Raw genomic sequence first — 27,879 nt, 5'->3', positions numbered from 1 at the left:
GAGGCGCAAGCCACCCCAGGGGAAGGTCCCAGGGTGGGAAGGTCCCAGGGTAGGTCAGGTGTGGGAAAAGAAGCCAGACAATTGGCCTGACGGAAGACAAAGACCCAGAAGAACTGACAGACGTAAATGACTAGACCGCTTCTCTGTTGTGCTCCTCACTAGGGGGAACACCCGTCCCCTCTCTCCAGGGGTCCATCTCTGCCTTGCTTGTCTTAACTAAACAGTTTCTCTGTGTGCTCTCCCACTTGCTGTTGTGCTATGTCTCTAATAACAAACTCTGTACCTGCATTTACACTTTTTTGCCTCCGTGATAAATGAATTTCTCATTAGGGGCAAAGATCCAGGGAAAAACAGCTTCTAGCCCCTAGCCCTTGCTGTTTTGGTGGGTAGGATTCCTGGTTTTCATCCAGGCTATCCAGGTTCAATTCCCAGGCAGGTAATTAAGATATTGCTTCACACCACCACTCACTGCTGTCTCGCTGAGATCAGGCCATGTTTTCTCAGAAGATCTAGGAGAGAATCCTTCTGTGCCTCTTTCTGGCATCTAGTGATTGCCACCAATCCTTGGTGCTCCTAGGCTTGCAGCTTACTCTGATCTCTGCCTCCACTGTCAGAAAGTCTTTTCCTCTCTGTATCTCTCTGTCTCTCTTCATAACCAGCCACTGGAATAAGGGTCCACCCTAATCCAGTATGACCTCAACAGACTTGAAGAGACTTGAAGTGTCCAGTAAAGTTCAACAGAATGAAAATATACTTATTAGGGCTCTTTCAGTTAGTAAAGAAACCAAATATAAACTAGCTTAAGTAAAAATGGTTTTCCTGGTGAACTAGATATTAAATACTATGAATTACTGTTAACTCTGTTTGTACGTAATAGAAAAAGCAAGAGAGTTCCAGAAAAACATATATTTCTGCTTTATTGACTATGCCAAAGCCTTTGACTGTGTGGATCACAATAAACTGTGGAAAATTCTTCAAGAGATGGGAATACCAGACCACCTGATCTGCCTCTTGAGAAATCTGTATGCAGGTCAGGAAGCAACAGTTAGAACTGGACATGGAAGAACAGACTGGTTCCAAATAGGAAAAGGAGTTCATCAAGGCTGTATATTGTCACCCTGTTTATTTAACTTACATGCAGAGTACATCATGAGAAACGCTGGGCTGGAAGAAACATAAGCTGGAATCAAGACTGCTGGGAGATATATCAATAACCTCAGATATGCAGATGACATCACCCTTATGGCAGAAAGTGAAGAGGAACTCAAAAGCCTCTTGATGAAAGTGAAAGTGGAGAGTGAAAAAGTTGGCTTAAAGCTCAATATTCAGAAAATGAAGATCATGGCATCCAGTCCCACCACTTCATGGGAAATAGATGGGGAAACAGTGTCAGACTTTATTTTGGGGGGCTCCAAAATCACTGAAGATGGTGACTGCAGCCATAAAATTAAAAGATGCTTACTCCTTGGAAGGAAAGTTATGACCAACCTAGATAGCATATTCAAAAGCAGATACATTACTTTGCCAACAAAGGTTCGTCTAGTCAAGGCTATGGTTTTTCCTGTGGTCATGTATGGATGTGAGAGTTGGACTGTGAAGAAGGCTGAGCGCCGAAGAATTGATGCTTTTGAACTGTGGTGTTGGAGAAGACTCTTGAGAGTCCCTTGGACTGCAAGGAGATCCAACCAGACCATTCTGAAGGAGATCAGCCCTGGGATTTCTTTGGAAGGAATGATGCTAAGGCTGAAACTCCAGTACTTTGGCCACCTCATGCGAAGAGCTGACTTATTGGAAAAGACTCTGATGCTGGGAGGGATTGAGGGCAGGAGGAGAAGGGGACGACAGAGGATGAGATGGCTGGATGGCATCACCGACTCGATGGACGTGAGTCTGAGTGAACTCCGGGAGGTGGTGATAGACAGGGAGGCCTGGCGTGCTGCAATTCATGGGGTCGCAAAGAGTCGGACATGACTGAGTGACTGATCTGATCTGATCTGATAGGAGAGAGCATTTATTTTAAGACATACATGCTGAAGTATTTAGAGGTAAAATGGCATGAAAGCTGCAACATATTTTCAAAGAGTCCAAAAAAAAAATTGCATACATAGGGGGGTGGGGAATACAGACAAATGAGATAAAATATTAGAAACTATTGAATTTTTGATGATAATTGGATTATTCTTTCAACTTCTCTGTATGTAGGAAACTTTTCAAAATAAAAAGCTAGTAGGAAATGAGGGTCTATTTTCACTAGGACATGCAGGCTTGTAACTGACTCCAAGGTGATTAGACCTAGAGTTAAAAGAATGTCAAAAGATGAATATATAGGTCTTTCACCTCCATACTTTTCTATATACAACATTCCTCTCCAGCAATCACCAAAGGAAGCATGATGTTTCTCACAATATTTTTTCCCCCAGTTAACCTCTGTCTCTAAATGAGAGGCAGGAGAGTATCAGGAGATTGGCACAGGTTCCCCAGTCCAGTCAATGTACTAAATCAGAGAAAGGATTAAGGGATTAAGGGCTGAGTAAATTAACTCCCACTTCAATTTATCTTAACTCTTAATTCCCTTCTCATATTTAGTAAGGAAGAGAATGAGAAACTATAGTAGAACACAAAAACAGCCCCAAATCAGTAACATTAAATGTATTATATTCTAGAGTCTAATATCATCCTTTGGAGAAGAGATTAGCTACCATGATAGAAAAGAAACAGGTATAGATGGATCATTACCTGCCACAGGCTGACAGCACAGGAAAAAAAATCTGGGAAAACAGGATATTCACCTAACAAAGATGGGAGGAAGAAAAGAGAAAAGGAAGGAGATAAGGACACGACTGAGTGACTGAACTGAACTGAACTGAAGGAAAGTAATAAAAAAAGAGAGTAAATGAGTGAAACAGGGCAGAGGCTAAACTGCTATGCCCATGCCCGTGCCCAGAGCTGTCTCTAGGGATCTCACTAAATTGATACCAGCTCCAAAAGTCCTTCTCAACTTCATTCTAAAACTTGTTACAAATCTGAAGTTATGAGGAGCACATAAATGGTACTAAGGATCCTGGCCAGTTGGGAAAACACAGAAGACCCTCTGCGCCAACAAGAAATGAACCCATTCACGTGTAAAATTTATTAAATATCACAATTCTCAAAAAGTTCCTTCAAAAGGGTTTAGTTTAAGACACAGTGTTGATTTGCATTGGTATCTTAGGGAGAGAAGCTGCATTCTGTATATGACTAGTATATGTATATGACTAGTATATGAGGCTCTCTCCCTGAAACTCTTTTCAACCAAAAAATGAATAAAATGTAATTTAGAAAAATGTAATCTTAATGGTGTGCCTTTCAAAAGGCCAAATAAACATCCATGAACACTCCAGATAATTTTTTCAACTACCTGGAAAATATTAATCTCTTACAATGCAACAAGAACCATAATCATTATTTTAGTTCAATTCAGCAGCAGGGGAATTTGTTAAATGTTTGGTTTTCCTACAGTTATACACTTTCAAATCTAATTGATTTGAAGTTACTCCAATGTACTATAATGAATTAACAATTTTACTCATTTAAAGTTCACCTCTCCAATTTTAATGCTGATAATGCATTTTAAGACTTTTTTTTTAATTAAATCTTTAAAAAAAAATCAAACCTTTAAACACAATTCATTTTGGTACTGGAAGTAAAGACCATTATTTGACCAATAAGTTTACGATGAATAACCTTAGACATATGCCTATTACAAAATACAAGATTTAGATGACATGGTTACTAATTCAATCATTAAAGATAAATTATGACCACAAAAAAATCTGAATTGCCAATGATCTAGCAGTGCTATTAATGTTTCAACTATTTTCAAATATAACATATTCATTATTGAATATAATCAATTTAAATAATATTGTAATAAGACTCATCAAGTATAACCTGTACAGTCTTACCTGTATGATGGAGGTCTAATGTTGTCTTTGTAGATGCTTCCAAACAATATTTTTCCCTGTAATTATCCCCATGATTAATTCCTTTAGCACATTCTTTAGTAGGCAAATTAAAATTGCATGTTCTGGGATCATTTTGTGGCTGGAGAAAATTATTCTTATTTGCAGCAACCTAAAAAAACAAAGTATGTATTTTATGCTGATATTAAACCTAATTTCCCATATTTTTACATAATAGATTTCCAATTTAAAATACTGAATATGAGGTACTAGTTTCTCATATCTAAATAGGGAATAGATATTTTAAAATAAACTAAAATTATAATTTTATTTTTTTAAAACTAGTTTTATTATGTTATAAAAGCTGCAAGCTGGTAAAGAATCCAACTGCAATGCAGGAGACCTGGGTTCAACCCTTGGGTTGGGAAGATCCCCTGGAGAAGGGAAAGGCTATCCACTCCAGTATTCTGGCCTGGAGAATTCCATGGACTGTATAGTCCATGGGGTTGCAAAGAGTTGGAGGGGACTAAGTGACTTTCACTTTCACTTTTAAAAGCTGAAAGATACCACAGAATGAAAATTATGCTTACAATTATAGTGTATTTTAAGCAACAGATCAAATGAGGTTTTAAACAAGTCACAATGTGCCATTCTCAGTCAACTGCTTATTTTTCTTGCTAAATTTCTCAATATTAAAAGCAACACTTAAATATTGTTAATTTTTTACATGGCTAATGATATACTGCCACGGTATTGTTTTAACAGTACCTTATATTTTAGAGTCAAATACTAAAATATTTACAAATGAGAAGAGATTCCTGGAAGCTGTGTCAAAATAATGAGTTGGGAAAAAAGGGGGAGGGAGCTGGAAGGTAAAAATGAAGCAAGAGGGGTCACAAACTGACAACTGCCAAGGCTGGGTGATGTGTACATGGGGGTTCTTCATATACTCTTTCTCTATTTTTATTATGCATCAATTTTCTGTTGCTGCTGTAACAAATTACAACAAACTTAGTGGCTTAAAACAACACAAATGTATTGTCTTATAATTCTCTAAGTCTGAACTCTGACTTGGCTCTTCAAGAGGGTCTAAGACAGAACACATTTCCTTGGCTTTCCAAACTTCTAAAAGCTACCAACATGGCTCCACTTCACAGTCAGTGCCTCTGTATCTCTCTGCCCCTGCTTCCTTAATCACATCTCTTTCTCTAACTCTCATCTGTCTCCCTCTTCTACTTTTAAGGACCTTTGTGATTATATTAGGCCCACTTTGATGAGCCAGAATGACCACCCTCCCTCCCATCTCAAGGTCCTCAAACATTAATCACTTAGTCAAGAGTCCCTTTTGCCATGTGAGGTTAATACATTCACGGGTTTCCACGGATTAGGATATGGACGTTTTTAGAAGATCATTTTTCTGTCTACAAGAGTATGTTTGATGTCTTTTTTAAATAACAGCTCACAATAACAGACACAGCTGTCATAGCTCTATAAATATTCATTTTAACAAATTTCAGAGACATTAAAAAACCTATCTGATAAGATTTTAAAGTAAGTCATGGAAATAAACTAATGAGAGTCACAAATTTATTTTTTGCAACATTTTGATATAATTTTAAGCTTATAGAAACATTCCAGAAATAATACAAGGAAGTCCCATGTACTCTTTACCCAAATTCACCATTTGTTTATATTCTGCTCCATTTACTTTCCCTCTATCTCTCCTGTGCATGTATGTGTATCACGTGTGTGTGTGTGTGTACATTTGAAAGTAAGCTGGAGACACTGTGTTCCTTTACCTCTAAAAATGACAAAGTGTGTTTGCAAAGAGCAAAGACACTCTCTTACATAATCACAGTTAACTATCAAAATCAAAAATTTAACAATGGTAGTAAAATATTATCTAATCCACAGTCCACATTCAAATGGGGTCACTTACCCCAACAATGTCTTTTTTTTTTTTTTTTTACTGTCTCTCCATGTGGTTTTTTTTTGTTTGTTTGTTTGTTTTAATTTTTTTAATTTTTTATTATTTTTTTTTTTTTTAATTTCAGGTATACACGTGCTCCCCATCCTGAACCCTCCTCCCTCCCCCCTCCCCATACCATCCCCCTGGGCCGTCCCACCAGCCCCAAGCATCCAGCATCGTGCACTGAACCTGGACTGGCATCTCGTTTCATACATGACATTTCACATGTTTCAATGCCATTCTCCCAAATCTTCCCACCCTCTCCCTCTCCCACAGAGTCCATAAGACTGTTCTATACATCAGTGTCTCTTTTGCTGTCTCGTATACAGGGTTATTGTTACCATCTTTCTAAATTCCATATATATGCGTTAGTATACTGTATTGGTGTTTTTCCTTCTGGCTTACTTCACTCTGTATAATAGGCTCCAGTTTCATCCACCTCATTAGAACTGATTCAAATGTATTCTTTTTAATGGCTGAGTAATACTCCATTGTGTATATGTACCACAGCTTTCTTATCCATTCATCTGCTGATGGACATCTAGGTTGCTTCCATGTCCTGGCTATTATAAACAGTGCTGCGATGAACATTGGGGTACACGTGTCTCTTTCCCTTCTGGTTCAACAATGTCTTTTGACAGTTTTTTTCCCTGAGCAAGGATCCAATCCCAGATCACACAATACATTTAGTCAACAAGTTTCTTTAGTTTCATCTGAACAGTTCCTCACCTTTATTCATCTTTTGTGATTTCTGACACTTTGGAAGAATACAGGCCAACTATTTTATAGAATGTTCCCCTATTTGGATTGTGTGATGTTTCCTAATGATGAGCTTCAGATTACATATTTTGGAAGGAATATAATAGTTCACCATATTAAGGGCGCAAAATATCAATCTGTCCATTACTGGAGGCAGCCATTTGATTAAAGTGGTGTCTACCAGGTATTCTCGCCAAGTTAGTATTTTTCTACTTGTCTTTACAGTATGTTGTAAGGAGATGCTTGAGTCTATTCAAGTATCCTATTTCCTGATGAAACATTCACCCATTAATCCGATGGGTTTTGGAACCCAATAATATTTTCCGACACCACCATCACCTTTATTTTTGTGATTTAGCATTTCACTCTGAGAAAGAGTTTACTACTTATTTAGTTATATTACTATGGATTCAGACTCCTATATTATTCAGTGGGTTATTATCCATTAGTACATTTATTTTGATGCTTGATTTGTTCCAGATTTTTATCAGACCACTCAAATAAAAGACCCCTGAAGTCACCAAACCAATACATTCTTGGTATGGATTAATTCAATGTAAGAAAAAATTTAAGGATGGAATAGACAAAGGGAACAGTAAAGTTGACTGCTAAGCCTAATATTTTTAGGTTTTACATGTTGCCTTACTTAAAGTAGCTGTAAGGTTTCAAAAATGCCTACTTCATTAGTATTTAAAGAAAACTATTTAGCTTCTTGATGATAATTATAAGAGGAAAGGAATAAATCAGTGGTTTTGGTTTCAAATTAGTCCTTAGAACCTCCATCAGAAAATAAACCTAAAGACAAGGGTGTCAAAATGATTCAATGGAGGAAAAAACAGTCTTTTCAAAAAATGGTCCTGGAACACAATTAGATATCCACATGCAAAATGATACAATTGGATTCCTACCTGACACCATACATAAAAACCATTTCAAAATGGGTCATAGACTAAAATGGAAGAATTAAAACTATAAAACTCTTAGAAGAAAACACAGTAAATCTTCATGACCTTCTCATATACAACACTAAAATCACAAGTACTACCAACACCAAAAAAGAAAAACCCAGATAAACTGGACTTCATCAAAATTTAAAATGTTCGTGCTACAGACAAAACCATCAAGAAAGTGAAAGGTAATCAACAACAAGGTGAAAATATCTGCAAATCATATATCTGATAAGGCACCTATGTTTAGAACCTATACAGACTCTTACAATTCTGTAATAAAAAGCAAATAATCCAACTTAAAAAAACAGGATCTGAATAAACAATTCTCCAAAAAAGATATACAAATGGCCAATAAGCACATAGAAAAACGCTCAAAATTAGCCACCAAGGAAAAGTAAATCAAAACCCCTAGTCAGATACCACTTCATCCATCAGATCAGATCAGATCAGATCAGTCGCTCAGTCGTGTCCGACTCTTTGCGACCCCATGAATTGCAGCACGCCAGGCCTGCCTGTCCATCACCAACGCCCGGAGTTCACTGAGACTCATGTCCATCAAGTCAGCGGTGCCATCTGGCCATTTCATCCTCTGTCGTCCCCTTCTCCTCCTGCCCCCAATCCCTCCCAGCATCAGAGTCTTTTCCAATGAGTCAGCTCTTCGCATGAGGTGGCCAAAGTACCGGAATTTCAGCTTTAGCATCATTCCTTCCAAAGAAATCCCAGGGCTGATCTCCTTCAGAATGGACTGGTTGGATATCCTTGAAGTCCAAGGGACTCTCAAGAGTCTTCTCCAACACCACAGTTCAAAAACATCAATTTCTTCAGCACTCAGCCTTCTTCACAGTCCAACTCTCACATCCATACATGACCACAGGAAAAACCATAGCCTTGACTAGATGAACCTTTGTGGGCAAAGTAATGTCTCTGCTTTTGAATATGCTATCTAGGTCGGTCATAACTTTCCTTCCAAGTATGGTTATAATCAAATAGCTAATAATAAGTGTCAATAAACATGTGGAGGACTGAAACCTCATACATTAATAATGGGAATGAAACAGTACAGCCACCATGGCATTAAAAGGTTAACCACAGAATTATTATATGACCCAGCAATTCCATCCTAAGAATGCACCCAAGAGAAATGAAAACATATGTCTATACAACAATTTACACATGAATATTCATCAGCATTATTCATAATACCTAATAAATTTTAAAAACAGAAACAACTCAAACATCCATCAACTGACAGATGGAATAATAAAATATGGTATATTAATGCAATGAAATATTACTCAGTGTGGTAAGCAGAATAATGCCTCCCAAAGATGTCCATACCCTAATTCCCAGAACCTGTGGAAATGTTACCTTATGTGGCAAAAGAGACTTTAAAGATGCAATTAAGGTTAAGGACCTTGAAATAGACTGTCCTGAGTTATCCAGGACGGCCCAATCTAACCAAATGAGTTCCGGTTTCAGAGAAGCAAAAAGATGTCAATAAAAGGAATCAAACTGCCACTACCAATTTTCAAAGAATTAAGAAGGGGGCCACCAGGATTGCAGTTGGCCTGTAGAAACTAGAAAAGGCAAAGGAAACACTCTTAAAACCTCCAGAAATAAATGCGACCCTGCCAACACATTGATCTTAGCCCTATGTGACCCACGTTGAGCTTCTGACTTACAGAACTATAAGATAATACATTTGCATTGTTTTAAGTCACTAAATTTCTGGTAATCTGTTACAGCAGCAATAGGAAACTAATACATTCAGCAATAAAAAGAAATAAATTACTGATACATGCCACAATCTGGACGAGCCTTGAAAAACACTATGAAACTGAAAACAGTGAGTCATAAAAGGCCACATGTTATATGACTCTATTTATACGAAATGTTCATAATAGATAAATACATAAAACAGAAAGTATATTAGTGATTACAAAGGGCTGAGGGATTTGGATGGGTTGATGTATGTGAAGTCTCTCTCTTTCTGGAATGATTAAAACGATCTGAAATTGATTTTGGTGATCATTGCACAACTCTGACCATATGAAATACAACTGAATTGTAGTAGGTAGATTACAGGTATGTGCATTTAATTTAAATAAAGTTGCTTTTTATAAAAAGAAACCATATTTAAAATGAAAAACTATGCTTACATAGTTTTCTCCTTACATTGTGGCCAGAATTCTAAAGCAGTGTTGGATAAAACAAACAGATGCAGACCAAAAAACAGAGTCAAGAATGAGTAGATATTTTCAACAACAAAAAGACAAAAAAACAGTTAAAAGCCTCAAAGGATGTGAAAAGACATTTCTCCACAGAAGATAAGCATATGGTCAATAAGCACATGAAAAAATGCTCAGAATTACTACTCATTAGGAAAATATAAATCAAGACCACAGTGGAATACCACTTCACAACAACAAGGATGACCATAATCAAAAAAACAGCAACAAAAACAAAATAACCATTGTTGCTAAGGATGTGGAGAAATTGGAACCCTCACACATCACTGGTGGGAATGTAAAATGGTTCGGTACCTATGGAAAACAATTTGGTAGTACCTTAAAAACTAAACATAGAATTACTGTATCATCTAGCAACTCCACTCTTGGGTATATATATACAAGAGAACTAAAAGCAGGTACCTAAACAGAAACGTGTATGCCAATGTTCATATCAGCATTATTCATAACAGAAAAAACGTAGAAACAAACCAAGGATCTATCAATGAATGAATGAACAAAATATGGCATATGTATATACATATATAATATATATGTGTGTATATACATATACATATGTATGTATGTATATGTATATATGTGTGTATATATACATATATATATATGTACGTACATACAATTGAATCAACATTCAGAAAACTAAGATCATGGCATCTGGTCCTATCACTTCATGGGAAATAGATGGGGAAACAGGGGAAACAGTGGAAACAGTGCCTGACTTTATTTTGGGGGGCTACAAAATCACTGCAGATGGTGACTGCAGCCATGAAATTAAAAGACGCTTGCTCCTTGGAAGAAAAGCCATGACCAACCTAGACAGCATATTAAAAAGTAGAGACATTACTTTGCCAACAAAGGTCCGTCTAGTCAAGGTTATGGTTTTTCCAGTAGTCATGTATAGATGTGAGAGTTGGACTGTAAAGAAAGCTGAGCACCGAAGAATTGATGCTTTTGAACTGTGGTGTTGGAGAAGACTCTTGAGAGTCCCTTGGACTGCAAAGAGATCCAACCAGTCTATCCTAAAGGAGATCAGTCCTGATTGTTCACTGGAAGGACTGATGTTGAAGCTGAAACTCCAATACTTTGGCAACCTGATGCAAAGAGCCAACTCATTTGAAAAGACCCTGATGCTAGGAAAGATTGAAGGTAGGAGAAGAAGGGGATGACAGAGGATGAGATGGTTGGATAGATCACCAACTCAATGGACATAAGTTTGAGTAAACTCTGGGAGTTGGTGATGGACAGGGAGGCCTGGCATGCTGCAGTCCATGGGGTCACAAAGAGTCAGACAAGACTGAGCAACTGAACTAAACTGAAACAACTGAATATTACTTAATCACATAAAGCATTGATGTTCACATCTGCTACAACATGGATGATCCTAGAAAACATAGGCTAAGTGAAATAAGCCAGACACAACAGGACAAATATTTATGATTACACTTACATATTAGGTACCTAGAGTAATCAAATTCATGGAGGCAGAAAGAGTAATGATGACCAGGGAAGGGAAAACAGGGAATTATTGCCTAATGGTTATGAAGTTTCTATGTAATGAAAAGTTTCAAACACAGAAAATGGTGATTATTGAACAATTAAGAAAATGTAATTAATGCCACTTACCTGCACACTTAAAAATGGTAAAATGGCAAATTTTATGCTATATATATTTTGCCATAATAAAAAAATAGAAAAAATATTAGTAGATTTCAATCTCCAAAACATAAATCAAAGAACTGTAGAGTAGCCAAAGTGTGGACTGTCCATTTTACATATGCTCTATATAATCTTTATAAACCTTCTATTATACCTAAGACTTAAATAATTCTTCAACTTAGAAGCAAAGAATATATATTAAGACTGTTTTGAGCACTTACTTTTTATAAGTAAAAAGGAAAGGAAGTTTCCATAACAGTGATATAAAACATTATTTATGTATGTTTTCTCTTTAAATTACCTTATCCAAAGTTTTCATTTACTTATGTGGTACCTTTAAAAAGAACACTGATCCAGAATAACTTTTTTTCTTGAACAAGAATCTCCACCCCTTCCCTTGTGGAGGTATTTTTCACTGTTACCAAGTTTATTTATAGACCTAACCCAAGTTTACTTTATGCCGTTCCTTCAAATACATATAGTTAGCCATTACATCTAAGGTTTTTAGAAGAATTTATCAAAGATACTGAAAACTCCTATAGGCAATGAACATTGTTAACTGTTTAAATGGCAATTTTTTAAAATACATGCTTCTCTATATTTCTTTTTTTTACCTCAAATAACTTTATATCTGAATTCAGTTTTGCAACCTCTTCATTAGGACTTGGATGGCTTCTTGCTGGTGATATAAACTTTGGTTTTTTGAAGGGATTTCCTTGCAACTGACTTGGTGCTGCTGATCGTCTCATATTTAGCAGTATTAACCTGAAAAATACCCAAAAGTCATTTCATCAGAAGTCTGATTAGAACTACCTCCAAATATATCATCACTATAATCATGACATCTTTAAAAATATAAGGGAATAAGCCTGTAAAAAGCCTTAGAAAACAAATTTAACAGTTGGAAACATTTTATTTTCCATCACAAAAGGCTTTTGAAATGTATTAAGATTCAAAATATATGGTACAAACCTGAACATATATTGTACCAATTTTGATAAAACTATAGATTAGATAAAAACAATAAAGCCTTAAATGTAATTTAGATAGTAGTTTCAAAATCAAAGAAAACATAATTATTCACATACATATATTAAGCATGTTGCTTTTTTCCTATTCCCCAATCCATAAACTGCATGCGGGGAGCAATCATTGTTTTCTTAACCATTTTGTAAGCAGCATCAACCACAAAGCCAGATAATAACAAATACTTTTGAATGAGTGAATAAAATCCTGGCAATTGAAAGAATACATTTAGAGTTCAATTTTTACTATCCTATTTCCTTTTAGAGCAGTGAGGTATTTTAAATAAATAAATCAAGAGACAAGAACCATGTTTCCAAACTTTTGCTCAATGTTTTTTCCATCAGGACAGGACAGGTGAGACAGATAAAAGACAAGAACATTACAAGCATACATCATGCTTCTGCAATGGACAGCAGCAAGCACTCTAATTTAAAGCAATCTCACAAAACTATACACAAGATAAAGTATCAATAAGGATGTACATGGCTACCAAAATAATTTGCTTAACCCAGAAATTACACTTCCGGAAATTTACCCTAAGGAATTAGCAAAGATATACTCAAAGAATTATGTATAAGGTTTTCATGCCAATATTACTTATAGTAGGAGAAAAAAGGAAAATTTAAATATCTACAGCAGAGTACTGGATAAAATAGAATACACTCTCTTCCTACATGACTAAAATGTAGTGCTGCAACTTCCCAAACAAGCCATGTTCTCTTTTACTCTAGGTCTTTGAACAAACTGCCTACACAGTGTTGGGTCTCTGATACAGCCTTTAACCATTTTTCTTTGCCTGATGAACTTCAACTTATGCTTTAGGACTCTTAACTATGAGCCGCCTTTATCTCCCCCAAAGACTGGATTAGAAGGATTAGAGATCCTTCCTATGTGTCTACTACCCAAGCACTTTTCACACTGTAATGAAACTGCCTATTAATTCCCCCAAGTTGTAAACTCCTGGATGAGGCATGAAGTCTTACCTTCCAATCATCAGTATATTGCCAGTACCAACACAAGAAGGCATTCACTATTTGTTATATAAATAATTCTACAGCCATGAATGGGGGGGCGTGGGGGGTGGGGATCACATTTTAAAAGAATGTTTAATGATATGAGAAACTTTTTTATACATCAAATAAAAAATGGCTAAAAACAGCAATTTTAGCAAAGTTGCAAAAATACAAGATTAAAACTCAAAAATCAATTATTTTCCAACATTATCAGCAATAAGTGGAATTTGAATTTAAAAACATAATACCATTTACATTAGCACCCCGCAAAAATGAAATATTTAAGGGTAATCTAACAAAGCATGTACAAGATCTATATAAGGAAAAACTATAAAAACTCTGCTGAGCAAAATCAAAGAACTAAATAAATGGAGAGATAGCCAGTGGTTAAGAATCACATGCCAGTGCAAGGAACATGGGTTCAATCTCTGGTCTGGGAAGATTCCACATGTCACTGAAAGCAACTAAAAGCCTGAGCACCACAATTACTGAGCCCACGCTCTAGAGCCCCCAAGCTGCAACTACCATGCTCTAGAGCCCCCAAGCTGCAACTACTGAAGCCTGCATGGCCCACAGTCCATGCTCTGTAACAAGAGCGGCCACCACAAGTTCAGTTCAGTCCAGTCGCTCAGTCGTGTCCGACTCTTTGCGACCCCATGAACTGCAGCACACCAGGCCTCCCTGTTCATCACCAACTCCCAGAGTCCACCCAAACCCATGTCCATTGTGTCGGTGATGCCATCCAACCATCTCATCCTCTGTTGCCCTCCTCTTCTGCCTTCAATCTTTCCCAGCATCAGCGTCTTTTTCAATGAATCGGCTCTTTCCATCAGGTGGAAGTATTGACGCTTCAGCATCAGTCCTTCCAATGAATATTCAGGGTTGATTTCCTTTAACATTAACCAATTTGATCTACTTGCTGTCCAAGGGACTCTCAAGAGTCTTCTCCACCATCACAGTTTAAAAGCATCAATTCTTCGGCACTCTGCCTTCTTTATGGTCCAGCTCTCACATCCATACACAACTACTGGAAAGACCTTGACTATACAGACTTTCGTCAGTAATGTGTTGTCTTTACTTTTCAATATACTGTCTAAGTTTGTCATAGTTTTCCTGCCAAGAAGCAATCGTCTTCTAATCTGATGGCTGCAATCACCATCCACAGTTATTTTAGAGTACAAGAAGAGGAAATCTGTCACTGATTCCCCCTTTTCCCCTTCTATTTGCCATGAACTGATGGGACCAGATGCCGCAATCTTAAGTCTTTTTTAATACTGAGTTTTAAGCTTTTTCACTCTCCTATTTCACCCTCATCAAGAGGCTCTTAAGTTCTTCGCTTTGTCATTAAAGTGGTATTATTTGCGTATCTGAGGCTGTTGATATTTCTCCTGGCAATCTTGATTCCAGCTTGTAACTCATCCCAGCGTGGCATTTCACAAGATGTGCTCTGCGTATAAGTTAAATAAACAGTGTGATAATAAATAGCTTTGTCATACCACTTTTTCAATTTTGAACCAGTCAATTGTTCTATATAAGGTTCTAATTGTTGCTTCTTGACCTGCATACAGGTTTCTCATGCAACAAGTAAGATAGTCTGGTATTCCCATCTGTTTAAAAGTTTTCCATAGTTTGTTATTATCCACACAGTCAAAGGCTTTAGCGAAGTCAATGAAACAGAGATAGATGTTTTTCTGGAATTCCTTTGCTTTCTCTATGATTCAGCAAATGTTGGCTGAATTGATGTTTTCGAACTGTGATGCTGGAGAAGATTCTTGAGAGTCCCATGGACAGCAAGATCAAACCAGTTAATATTGAAGGAAATCAACCCCGAATATTCATTGGAAGGATTGATGCTGAAGCTCCAATACTCTGGCCACCTGATGCGAAGAGCTGACTCGCTGGAAAAGACCCTAATGCTGGGAAAGACTGAAGGCAAGGAAGAGAAGGAGACGACACAGGATGAGATGGCTGGATGACATCACCGACTCAATGGACATGAGTTTGAGCAAACTCCAGGAGATGGTGAAGGACAGGGAGGCCTGGCGTGCTGCAGTCCATGGGGTCACATAGGGTCAGACACGACTGAGCAGCTCAGTAACAACAAGGCGGTGCTAGTGGCAGAGAACCCGCCTGCCAGTGCAGGAAACGTAAGAGAAGCAGGTTCAATCCCTGGATTGGGAAGATCCTCTGGAGGAGGGCATGGCAATCCACTCCAGTATTCTTGCCTGGAGAATCCCATGGACAGAGGAGCCTGGCAGGCTACAGTCCATAGGGTCACAAAGAGTCAGACACAACTAAAGTGAATTAGCATGCACGCACACACACAAAGAAAATGAACTTAGAAACAAGACTTTACACTCTTCAGAATAATTAACTTAAAATGAATCATAGGCTTACATGTAAAACACAAAGCAAAAATACTCCTAGAAGATAATACAGAAGAAAATCTAGATGACCTTGGGTATGGTGATGACTTTTTAGCTACAACACCAAGGAAAAATCCCATGAAAGAGATAACTGATAAGCTAGACTTCATTAAAATTTAAAACTTGTGCTTTGCAAAGACAATGTCAAGGTAATGAAAAGACAAGCCACACTAGGAGAAAATACCTGCAAAAGATGCATCTGATAAAGGACTATTATCCAAAATATACAAAGAAATCTTAAAACTCAACAAAAAAACAATCCAGTTAAAAAGTGGGCCAAAGATCTTAAAAGACATATCACAAAAGATATACAAATAGCAAATAAGCACATGGAAAGATGCTCCATATCATATGTCATCAAAAATGAAGAAAATCCAAAACACAATACCAAACATCGGTGAGGATGTGGGGCAACAGGAATTTTCATTCATTCCTGGTGGGAATGCAAAATGGTACAGCCACTTTGGAAGACATTTTGGCACTTTCTTAAAAAATTGAATGTATTTTTATCATAGGATAAACTCCTTTCAACAAAGAGTTGAAAAAACCTGCATAAAAATGTTTTATCACAACTTTATTCATTATTGCCAAAACTTGAAAGCAACCAAGCACTCAGGTGAATGAATAAACAAACTGTTGTGCATTCAGACCACGGAATGTTACTCAACACTTAACAAAAAAAAAAAGAAAGAAAGAAAAGAAAAAGAGCTGTCAAGCCATGAAAAGACATGGAGGAACCATAAATGCTATTACTAAATGAAAGAAGCCAATCTGAAAAGGCTACATATTATATGATTCCAACTAAGTGACTTCCTAGAAAACTACAGAGGCAAAAGTATGGAGTAAAAAGATCAGCAGTTGCCAAGGGTTAGGGGAGGGGCAGAGATGAAAAGGCAGACCACAAAATTTTTTAAGGCAGAGAAAGTATAGTTTACAATGCCCTAATGATGGATACATGTCATTACATGTTTGTCCAAACACACAAAATGTACAAGGCCAAGAATGAATCCTAATGTAAACTCTGAACTCTGGGTGCTTATGTGTGTCAATGGTAATGTACACCAAATGTACCATTCTGGTGAGGGATGCTGGTAACAAGGGAAGGCATGGGTACATGGGAAATCTCCACCTAAACCTAATGTTGTAAACCTAAAACATCTCCCTCCACCTTGCTAAACCTAAAACTGCTCTAAAAACAGTAAATTTTAATTTCACAAATGGCTACCAAACATGTTCAGCAACATTTCAGTGATAGAAAAAGACAAACAAATAGTATGTAAGTTTGTGCTAAAGACTAGAATGCAAAGGGGCATGGGGAACTTTCAGGTGTGATCAAGGTAAGCTCCATCATATTGCAGTGTGGTTACAAGTTTGTTAAAACTCATCTAAGCGTACACATTGAACTATTAACTTAAAATTACACACCTATAGAGAGTTCTAAAAGACTAGAAAAACACATGCCACAATATGAACATTATATCTAGATGTCAGAAGTACCAGTAATTTTTATTTTCTTCTGACTTCTTTACTGTGTATTTCCAATTTTCTACAAAGAAAAAAAGAACTACAGCCAATTAAGCTGGGACATGCTATCACTGCTGGTTAGACCTTTCCCACTTTCAGCAATGTAAAAATGAGGAAATACATGAGTATCTGATAAATAATCAGTCTGGATATAGTTTGAGGGATCAGCAGTAGTATAAAAATTAACAGAAATGTCAACTAAAATACAGACCAGAGGCCAGATGGAGAAGCTCTCCCAGTACATGATGATAGCAACAACCGAGAGTTAGAAGAAGAACCCTCTTCTTGCCTGGCAAAAACTCAGCCAATAAAACTGTCAAAACTCAGCCAATGAAAAGTCCCTACTGGGACCTACCTGGTGATCCACTGGTTAAGAATCCGCACTTCCACTGTGGAGGGGAGTGGAGGGGAGGCGTCAGGGTGGACTCTAGTCAGGGAACTACAATCCCACATGCCGCAGTGCGTGGGCCGGCCCCCTCCCCCAAAAATGAAAGAAAAGTCACTAGACTTCAAACTGTCAATTCCTTCAATGGACTCTGTTTACCCTAGCCCTTTTATATTTATTCTTGGTTTGGCTGGGTCTCCAGCTATGCACAGGCTTTCTCTAGTTGCAGCGAGCAGGGGCTACTCTTTGTTGTGGTGCATGAACTTCTCACTGGCGCGGCTTCTACTAACGGGAGCACAGGCTCTAGAGCGTGTGGGCTCCAGCAGTCCTGCTGCAGGGGCTTAGCTGCCTCACAGCATGTGGGATCTTCCTGGACCAGGGATCGAACCCATGTTTCCTGCACTGGCAGGCGAATTCATATCCACTGTACTACCAGGGAAGTCCTACAATAGCCTTCTCAATTCTTGCCCCCACCCATAAAAGTGTTCTCCTCTCCTGGGTGTGCAGGTTTTGCACATGGCTCACCATGACTGCCAACCACAAACTGCAATTGTTTGCTGATCCCGAGTAAACCCATTTTACCCGGAGAAATAACTGGCAGTCTATTTGTTTAAGACTGGGATCCAGAGAAGACCCGTGATGACTCCAAGGCTGGTGAGCAAACAAGGCAGGTGAGCAGGACCCACACCGAGTCCACTGGTGCCCAGTGCTTTTCTTCTTAAACCCTGGGGCTCGAGAGTAAGTCTTTCTCCTGGATCTGAGCTTACATCCTCTTTGGGTTTTGAAGCTCTCCAGGTTTTATTCAGGATCTGTTTCAGGAACTCATTCTTTCTGTTTAAGGCCTAGTTCTGTCTGTGAGTACCCATTTGGCACTTTGGCATGACACTTTTAAAAAGCAGGCTGTTTCAACTATAACTGCACTAGCCTCCAGCCTGAGCCCTTTTAGAACAGGGGCTGTTTTACCGGAAATGTGCCAGTTCAACCTTTGGCCAGATTCCCTTTGAAACGGGCTGTTCTAGTGGAACTTCACTATTAAAGCTTTGGGCTCGCTCCCACAGATTTAGGCTGTTCACTAGAGTTCTGCTGAGCAGCTTTTAGCTTGGCTCTTGCATGACTGGGCTGTCCCCTTAGAACTGGCTGGTATTAGACCTACAAGGTATTTGAGCTGTTTAGGCTTTTGAAACTTATTCTTTCACTCCAGAGAAAAAACTCTGAGAAATGGGATCCCAGTTACCTAAATTATTTTGAGGGTGCACTCTACCACTACAGGGACTCCGGCCGATTTTATGTTTAAACACTGCAGTCCTTCTGCATGCACATTTCCAGGTAAATGGACCAACCTACCCAAAAGCAATTTAGAACATCAACGGCCATTAGGAGGAACTTGTGAAATTCCCAAAGTTAACTTTTCTTAAAACCAAACTGGACAATCATAGTTCTAAAATTCCCAAAACTGAAGGAAATGAGTATTTTGATTGCTATTCTGAGGTTTCCAAATGTTATCAGGAACCTAAAATTGTCTCTTTGCAAAATAACATCTTAGCTGATGCAAACAAAGAAAGGTAAAAAAGCTTCAAAATCCTCTACCCCTCTTCCTCAGCCCTCATGCTGAGGACCGCCCTCTGGCACCATCTCTCTTCCCTTCCACACCACCTACACCTCCTCTTCACCCTCAGTTCCCCCGTAATAACTCTCCAGTGGAACTTCCCTTTTTCACTGTAAGTCTCCTATCCCCTTTTCCTCTGAACATATCAGAACCTGCCTTTTAAAATTAAGCTTTCTGAGGACCCAGAGGATAAACTCTTGCTTTCTTATAAACCCTAAACTAAAGCTAAACTGCAAGCAATAGTCAAAGATTTTCCAAAAGTAAACCAAGATACAGGTTTGTATCGGAGTTTAGTATAGTCATTCAAACTTAGCAACCTGGTTTCTCCAACTTGTATCAGCTGGTTCATACGTGTGTCAGCGAAGTCAGGCCCACAGTAAGAAAACTGCTGACTTGGAGGAATTCCCTGGCAGTGCGCTGGTTAGGAACGGGTGCACTGACTGTCAGGGCTGGGGTTCAGTCCCTGGTCAGGAAACTAAAACTCCACAAGCCACACAAGCGTGGCAGGAACACACACACACACACACACACACACACACACACACACACACTAATTGGGAAAATACTGAAAGGTCTCTAGAATTACAACCCGGAGACCAGTCCACCAACGTACATGGTCAGGCTCAAGCAATCTCCAGGTGACTCCATCAGGCATTTTCACAGACTTTTGCAAAGACTGTTAATCTGAACAAAATTCAGCCTTGCACAAAAAAATGTGATGAATCTGTTCATAACTATTCCAACTTTAAATTTTTTTAAAAAAAACTCTGTTTTTTTCCTTCAGATGTTGATTCCACCTAGGTAGCTTTTAACTCTAAGTACATTAATGGGCTGAACCAGGACCTTTCTCTTCTAATAAAACGGACCAGGATAGGATGGAAAACTATGCCTATTCCAGATTTAGCTAATCTAGCAAACCAGCTCTTTCACACTCTAGATGAGTCACCTCAAAGAAAGTCTGCCAAAATTCTTAATATTCAAGTCCAGGAAATAAATGCAAGTCCAGACCCTAAATGAAACCAAAGCCCTCCTAGTTTTGCTACAACTTCAAACAGTCAGGACACTGGAAAGAGACTTAAAATTTAAGCGCTTTCAGGTGCCATTAGCCCTCTAACCAGCCTTTCCAACATTCTCCCAACTGTCAATGGAGGGATTCTGAGAAACCACAGGGGTTCTTCCCAATTCTTCCTCTTAAAAGTTTGGAGAAACATTTGCCAGATTGAGGATGAGTCTCTTCCAGTCTTAAAGGACATCAGAGCCTTACTCTCAGTGTTCAACACCACTACAAAAAGGAGCCTCTGCCTCAGAGTACTCAGTTCAGTTCAGTCACTCAGTTGTGTCCGATTCTTTGCAACCCCATGAATCGCAGCACACCGGCCTCCCTGTCCATCACCAACTCCCGGAGTTCACCCAGAAAATAGTGGGGATCTCTAATGAACTTCAATTGATTCCTGTCTCTGAATCTATACCCTTTTGTTTAGGTCACTTGAGAGATACACACCCTTTTCCCTTTAGTTTCTCTGCCCAAACCCACTTATTAGGTTGATCCTTCCTTAGAAAAGTCTCATGCCAGAACTTCTTTCTCCCAAAGGGTAAATAATTCTAGAGTTTTTATAGTAGTAAAGCAGCCAACCAGGTGAATGGAATTATCTTTGACAACCTGTATTTGCTTCATCTCTCATGTTACTAGAGCTGATTCAGAAAAGATAGATCATCTGTCCCTATTGAATCAGCTACCACCATCCTTATGGGCAAAATCTATACCTGAAGTTGGCAAAATTCACAGTGCATCTCCCATCAAGGGAGATATTTACAAGTGGCACTAGTGGTAAAGAACCTGCCTGCCAATTTGATCCCTGGTCAGGAAGATACTCAGGAGGGCATGGCAATCCATTCTAGCATTCTTACCTGGAGAATCCCCAGGACAGAGGAGGCTGGCAGGCTGCAGTCCACAGAGTCGCAAAGAGTCAGACACAACTGAAGCGACTTAGTAAGCTTGCAGGCACACACGCACTCCCATCAAGATTCTAATAGATCCTTCAAATCCCCGCCCCCAAATTAATTAATACCCTACAAGTAAAGAAGCCCTTCAAAGCATAAAACCCATAACAGAAGATTACAAGGCTCAAACTTTACAAACCCTAGTATTAGTTATACTCCTGTAACATTCCCGTTTTACTGGTGAGAAAACCGAAGGGCCAAAGGTAGAGCTGCCCTAGGACCTCCAAGCAATAAACAACACTGCTATCTCTTGACACATTGGCTGTTGTTCCTAACCCTCTACTAAAATCCATTCTCACTGGAAGTAAATTATTTACTGTAACTGATTTATCAGTGTATTCTTTAGCATTCCAGTTGACTGAAGCTACGAAATGCCTTTTTGCCCTCACTTGAGAAGAAAAAACTCACCTGGACAGTAAAAACTCAAGGTTTTAATGAGAGTCCTCCTTATTTCTTATAAACCCTAGAGGCTGACCTGTATGATAAAAAGTTCCCCACAGGTTCTACTCTGTTGTAATATGTGAATGACTTGCTTTTTTGCTCTCCCTCTCAACCTGCCTCCATGGAAGACAGTATCCACTTGCTAAAGGTTTTAGCCTAATAAGACATAAAACCACCAAGGAAAAATTGTAGTTTGCCCAAAGCCAGGTTCACTATTTAGGGCATCTGATATCAGAACAAGGGCGGTGTATAGATCCAGAGAGTCTTCATAGTGTACTGCTGCTGCTGCTGCTGCTGCTAGTCGCTTCAGTCGTGTCCGACTCTGTGCGACCCCATAGACGGCAGTCCACCCGGCTCCCCCGTCCCTGGGATTCTTTAGGCAAGAACACTGGAGTGGGTTGCCATTTCCTTCTCCAAAGCACGAAAGTGAAAAGTGAAAGTGAAGTGGCTCAGTTGTGTCCGACTCTTCGAGACCCCATGGACTGCAGCCTACTAGGCTCCTCCGTCCATAGGATTTTCCAGGCAAGAGTAGTGGAGTGGGGTGCCTAAGTTTCCCCAAACCCAAAGTGAAAATGAAAGTCACTCAGTCGTGTCCAACTCTTTGCAATGCCATGGATTTCTCCAGGCTAGAATACTAGTGTGGGTAGCCATTCCCTTCTCCAGGGGGTCTTCCCAACCCAGGGATCGAACCCAGGTCTTCCGCATTGCAGGTGGATTCTTTAGCAGCTGAGCCACCAGGGAAGCCCAAACCCAAAACTGTCAACTATGAGGCTTTCTTAAGCTAGTCGGTTATCACTTTGATAACATTCTAAATTTTTCTTATGGCCAATCCTCCATATGTTTTACTAAAGAACAACAGGAACCAATTTTATGGGAAGAACCGGAAAACATACTCTGTAAGGCCTTAAACAAGTTTCATGAACCCACCTGCCCTTGGGCATTCTAATTATCAGATTTCCTATTTCCTTTTTGTGTATGAAAAGGAAGGAAATGCCCTTGCATACTCATCCAAAAACACGGGGACCACCAACAACCCATAGGGTATTACAACCATTACTACCACTGCCTTTTGGTTAAGACCATCAAGAAAATAGTTGTGGGATCCTCATTAACACTTATGACGCAGAAATCCTCCTAAATTCAACATTTCCAAGTCAGCAGTCCTTTTGTTAAAACACTTCTTACATAACACTTCTACAGTGTAAGAAGCTGACCCTCCCCACTACTCTTCTCCCCGATATCAACCAAGTCCCTCACGACTGCTTAACGCTGAGGGATCATCTGATTCCTTGTGAATGATCTGCAAAAAAATTCCTTTGGGTAACACTGACATCTTATGGTTCACTGATGGCTGGGAGAGTGACAATATTGGAACTCCTTTTGATAGTAGTCAAGGTAGCACCTTTACTACTTCAACTCAACAAACTGAATTATATACTCTTATATGGGCTTGTACTTTAGCCAAGGGCAAAACTGTCAATATTTACACTGATAGTAGATATGCTTTCAGAGCAGCTCAAGATTTTGGAATGTTGTAGAAGCAATGTGGCTTCCTTACTTCAGGAGAAATAAATTTTTAAAAGGTCCCTATGTTCAGGAGTGACTGGATGCATTACTTTTACCTGCCACGTTAGCCACTATTAACATTCTGCTAAACTTGACTCTGAAAGCTAAGGGAAATCACCCTGTTGATATTTCCACAAGAAATACCACCCTTAAAGGAACCAACAGCAGCCAAAGCTCTTTCACAGTCCCAATGGATATTCTTCTAAATGGTAATTTAGAAAACTGGCTAGAAAAGCCCAACAAGTGGCTTCAGAAAACGAAAAACAAGATTGGAAATTCAATAATTAATGGCTTGATATTTTAATATCAAGAAAGCTCTGGTTTGGACCAAATAACTACCCAGTCTATTAAAGACTCTAAAATTCCCTCTCCTAAGCACTGTACACCACAGTTCAAAAGCATCAATTCTTCTGAATCAATGATTTTGAACTGTGATGTTGGAGAAGACTCTTGAGAGTCCCTTGGACTGCAAGGAGATCCAATCCATCCATCCTAAAGGAAATCAGTCCTGAATATTCATTGGAAAGACTGATGTTGAAGCTGAAACTCCAATACTTTGGCCACCTCATGCGAAGAACTGACTCATTTGAAAAGACCCTGATGCTGGGAAAGATTGAAGGTGGGAGGAGAAGGGGATGACAGAGGATGAGATGGTTGGATGGCATCACTGACTCAACGGACATGAGTTTGAATAAGCTCTGGGAGTTGGTAATGGACAGGGAGGCCTGGCATGCTGCAGTCCATGGGGTCACAAAGAGTGGGACCCAACTGAGCGACTGAACTGCTACTGCAAGCACTGTACATAATACCACTTGGTCTACTGACAAAATGATAGCGTTCATGAATCAATGTTTATGAGGAATATTAACAAGGCCACAAAAAAGTGCCTACCTCACTTGTCCCACTTGTTTAAAATACAACCCAGGGAACCTGAGAGTACTTCTCCCAGATATTTTACACTGACTAGTGGACCATTTGAGGTCTGGCAAATGGATTTCACACAACTTCCTTCATCTTATGGATAAAAACATGTTTTTGTCATGGTCTGTACATTTTCACACTGGACTGAAGCCTTCCCCCTTACAGACAATCTACCATTCTGCAGCTAAAGCTTATTTGGAAAAGATTGTCCCAAGCCGGAGAACTCCCCTCGAACTTCAAAACTATTTGAGGAACCCATTTTACTTGCTAAGCACTTCAACAAGGCAGGCCAGTTCTACACCACTTTCACTGCGCTGTTCACCCTCAATGCCCTGGTTTAGTCAAACCCACTAATGGCTTTACTAAGACTCAGCTGACAGTTTCTAAAGGCTCTCCAAATATCTCGGCCAAAAGCATTGCCACTGGTGCTCCTAAATCTCACATTTAAGAATCACTATCTTAAACCCTTAAACTTTTCTACACCTAAATCCTATCATGTCTAATTTTTCAACCCTTCTCCTTATCCTCTAAACTAAAGAAAATATTAATGAATATGAGAATGCAAGTATGGGAAAAGCAGCAAAGTGGGGATTAAGAAAACACTCTGGAGCCAGCCTGCCTTGGCTTGATTTCTAGCTCTGCCATTTACATATGCCCTTAGGCATCCACCAAGTCATCTAACTTGCTGATGATGCATTTCAGAGTAAACTGCAGATATCACTGTGTGTGTGTGCTCAGTCATGTTCTACTCTTTGCGACCCCATGGAATGTAGCCACCCGGGCTCCTCTGTCCATAGAATTTTCCAGGCACAAATATGGAGGGGGTTGCCATTTCATACTTCACAGGAACTTCCTGATCAAAGGACTGAACACACACCTCTCACGGTCTCCTGCTTGGCAGGTGGATTCTTTACCACCATGACACTGAGGAAGTGCTAGACATCAGTATCAGTTCAGTCAGTGCAGTTGCTCCGTCGGGTCTGACTCTTTGAGACCCCATGAACCGCATCACGCCAGGCCTCCCTGTCCATCACCAACTCCCAGAGTTTACCCAAACTCATGTCCATCGAGTCGGTGATGCCATCCAGCCACCTCATCCTTTGTCATCCCCTTCTCTTTCTGCCCTAAATCTTTCCCAGCAACAGGGTCTTTTCCAATGAGTCAACTCTTGGTGGCCAAAGTATTGGAGTTTCAGCTTCAGCGTCAGTCCTTCCAAAGAACACCCAGGACTGGTCTCCCTCAGAATAGACCCGATGGATCTCCTTGCAGTCCAAGGGATTCTCAAGAGTCTTCTCCAACATCTAGTTCAAAAGCATCAATTTTTGGCACTCAGCTTTCTTCACAGTCCAACTTTCACATCCATACATGACCACTGGAAAAACCATAGCCTAGACTAGATGGACCTTTGTTGGCAAAGTAATGTTTCTGCTTTTGCATATGCTATCTAGGTTGGTCATAACTTTCCTTCCAAGGAGTAAGCATCTTTTAATTTCATGGCTGCAATCACCATCTGCAGTGATTCTGGAGCCCAGAAAAATAAAGTCAGCCACTGTTTCCCCATCTATTTCCCATGAAGTGATGGGACCAGATGCCATGATCTTAGCTTTCTGAATGTTGAGCTTTAAGCCAACTTTTTCACTCTCCACTTTCACTTTCATCAAGAGGCTTTTTAGTTCCTCTTCACTTTCTGCCATAACGGTGGTGTCATCTGCATATCTGAGGTTACTGATATTTCTCCTGGCAATCTTGATTCCAGCTTGTGCTTCTTCCAGCCCAACGTTTCTCATGATGTACTCTGCATACAAGTTAAATAAGCAGGGTGACAATATGCAGCCTTGATGTACTCCTTTTCCTATTTGGAACCAGTCTGTTGTTCCACTGACTCATTGGAAAAGACTCTGATGCTGGGAGGGATTGGGGGCAAGAGGAGAAGGGGACAACAGAGGATGAGACGGCTGGATGGCATCACTGAATCGATGGACATGAGTCTGAGTGAACTCCGGGAGTTGGTGACGGACACGGAGGCCTGGCATGCTGCGATTCATGGGGTCGCAAAGAGTCGGACACGACTGAGCGACTGATCTGATCTGATCTGTTGTTCCATGTTCAGTTCAACTGCTGCTTCCTGACCTGCACATAGGTTTCTCAAGAGGCAGGTCAGGTGGTCTAGTACTCCCATCTCTTTGAGAATTTTCCACAGTTTATTATAATCCACACAGTCAAAGGCTTTGGTATACTTCCCCCTAAATGTTTCTGAGTCCTTATTACTTCTTAAATTAGTGCTATCTGAGCCCTTTCCCATTTGGCACTCTGCTGTGTGGCAGAAAGTGAAGAGGAACTAAAAAGCCTCTTGATGAAAGTTTAAGTGGAGAGTGAAAAAGTTGGCTTAAAGCTCAACATTCAGAAAGCTAAGATCATGGCATCCGGTCCCATCACTTCATGGGAAATAGATGGGGAAACAGTGGAAACAGTGTCAGACTTTATTTTGGGGGGCTCCAAAATCACTGAAGATGGTGACTGTGGCCATGAAATTAAAAGATGCTTACTCCTTGGAAGGAAAGTTATGACCAACCTAGACAGCATATTCAAAAGCAGAGACATTACTTTGCCAACAAAGGTCCACCTAGTCAAGGCTATGGTTTTTCCAGTGGTCATGTATGGATGTGAAAGTTGGACTGTGAAGAAAGCTGAGTGCCAAAAATTGATGCTTTTGAACTGTGGTGTTGGAGAAGACTCTTGAGAGTCCCTTGGACTGCAAGGAGATCCAACCAGTCCATTCTAAAGGTTATCAGTCCTGGGTGTTCTTTGGAAGGAATGATGCTAAGGCTGAAACTCCAGTACTTTGGCCATCTCATGCGAAGAGTTGACTCATTGGAAAAGACTCTGATGCTGGGAGGGATTGGAGGCAGGGAGAAAAGGGGACGACAGAGGATGAGATAGCTGGATGGCATCACTGACTCGATGGACATGAGTCTGAGTGAACTCCGGGAGTTGGTGATGGACAGGGAGGCCTGGCGTGCTGCAATTCATGGGGTCGCAAAGAGTCAGACACGACTGAGCGACTGAACTGAACTGAACTGAACTGTGATACTCTAACATCTGTTATATTCTAACACCTGCCTATTTCTGTTCTCCCAAGTAAAGTAGCAAATTCAGGCTAATGACACATCAGAAGGCCTATATTACCAGGCAATTTAATCCACTGCACTGTGCAACAGTTAAGAATACAGTTTTTGAGGCCAATGCCTGAATATAAGTATGGACTGACATTTCTATCATGTGATCTTCAACGGTTTACATAACTTCTTTGGGCTTTCCCAGTGGCTCAGTAGTAAAGAATCTGCCTGCAATGCAGGAGATGCGAGTTCGATCCCTGGGTCGGGAAAAAGCCCCTGGAGAAGGAAATGTCAACCCACTCCACTATTCTTCCCCAGGGAAAATCTCAT

The 27,879-nt window shown here is 39.7% G+C and overlaps 1 protein-coding gene across 3 annotated transcripts in view; it reads right to left on the bottom strand.

The window, feature by feature from the left end:
* RAD54B (RAD54 homolog B) overlaps positions 1-27,879 on the bottom strand; it is a 119,948-nt gene that overhangs the window by 90,575 nt on the left and 1,494 nt on the right. For all 3 annotated transcript variants that reach the window (XM_070802894.1, XM_070802893.1, XM_070802895.1), the window contains 2 exons: positions 12,139-12,289; positions 3,945-4,113 (listed from right to left, as the gene is read on the bottom strand). In XM_070802894.1, the coding sequence (XP_070658995.1) occupies positions 3,945-4,113; positions 12,139-12,289 (320 nt within the window). The remainder of the gene's footprint in view (positions 1-3,944; positions 4,114-12,138; positions 12,290-27,879) is intronic.

This window comes from Bos indicus, chromosome 14 (assembly GCF_029378745.1).
Source record: "Bos indicus isolate NIAB-ARS_2022 breed Sahiwal x Tharparkar chromosome 14, NIAB-ARS_B.indTharparkar_mat_pri_1.0, whole genome shotgun sequence".
Classification (NCBI taxonomy): domain Eukaryota; kingdom Metazoa; phylum Chordata; class Mammalia; order Artiodactyla; family Bovidae; genus Bos; species Bos indicus.
This window is presented reverse-complemented; position numbering and strand designations above follow the sequence as displayed.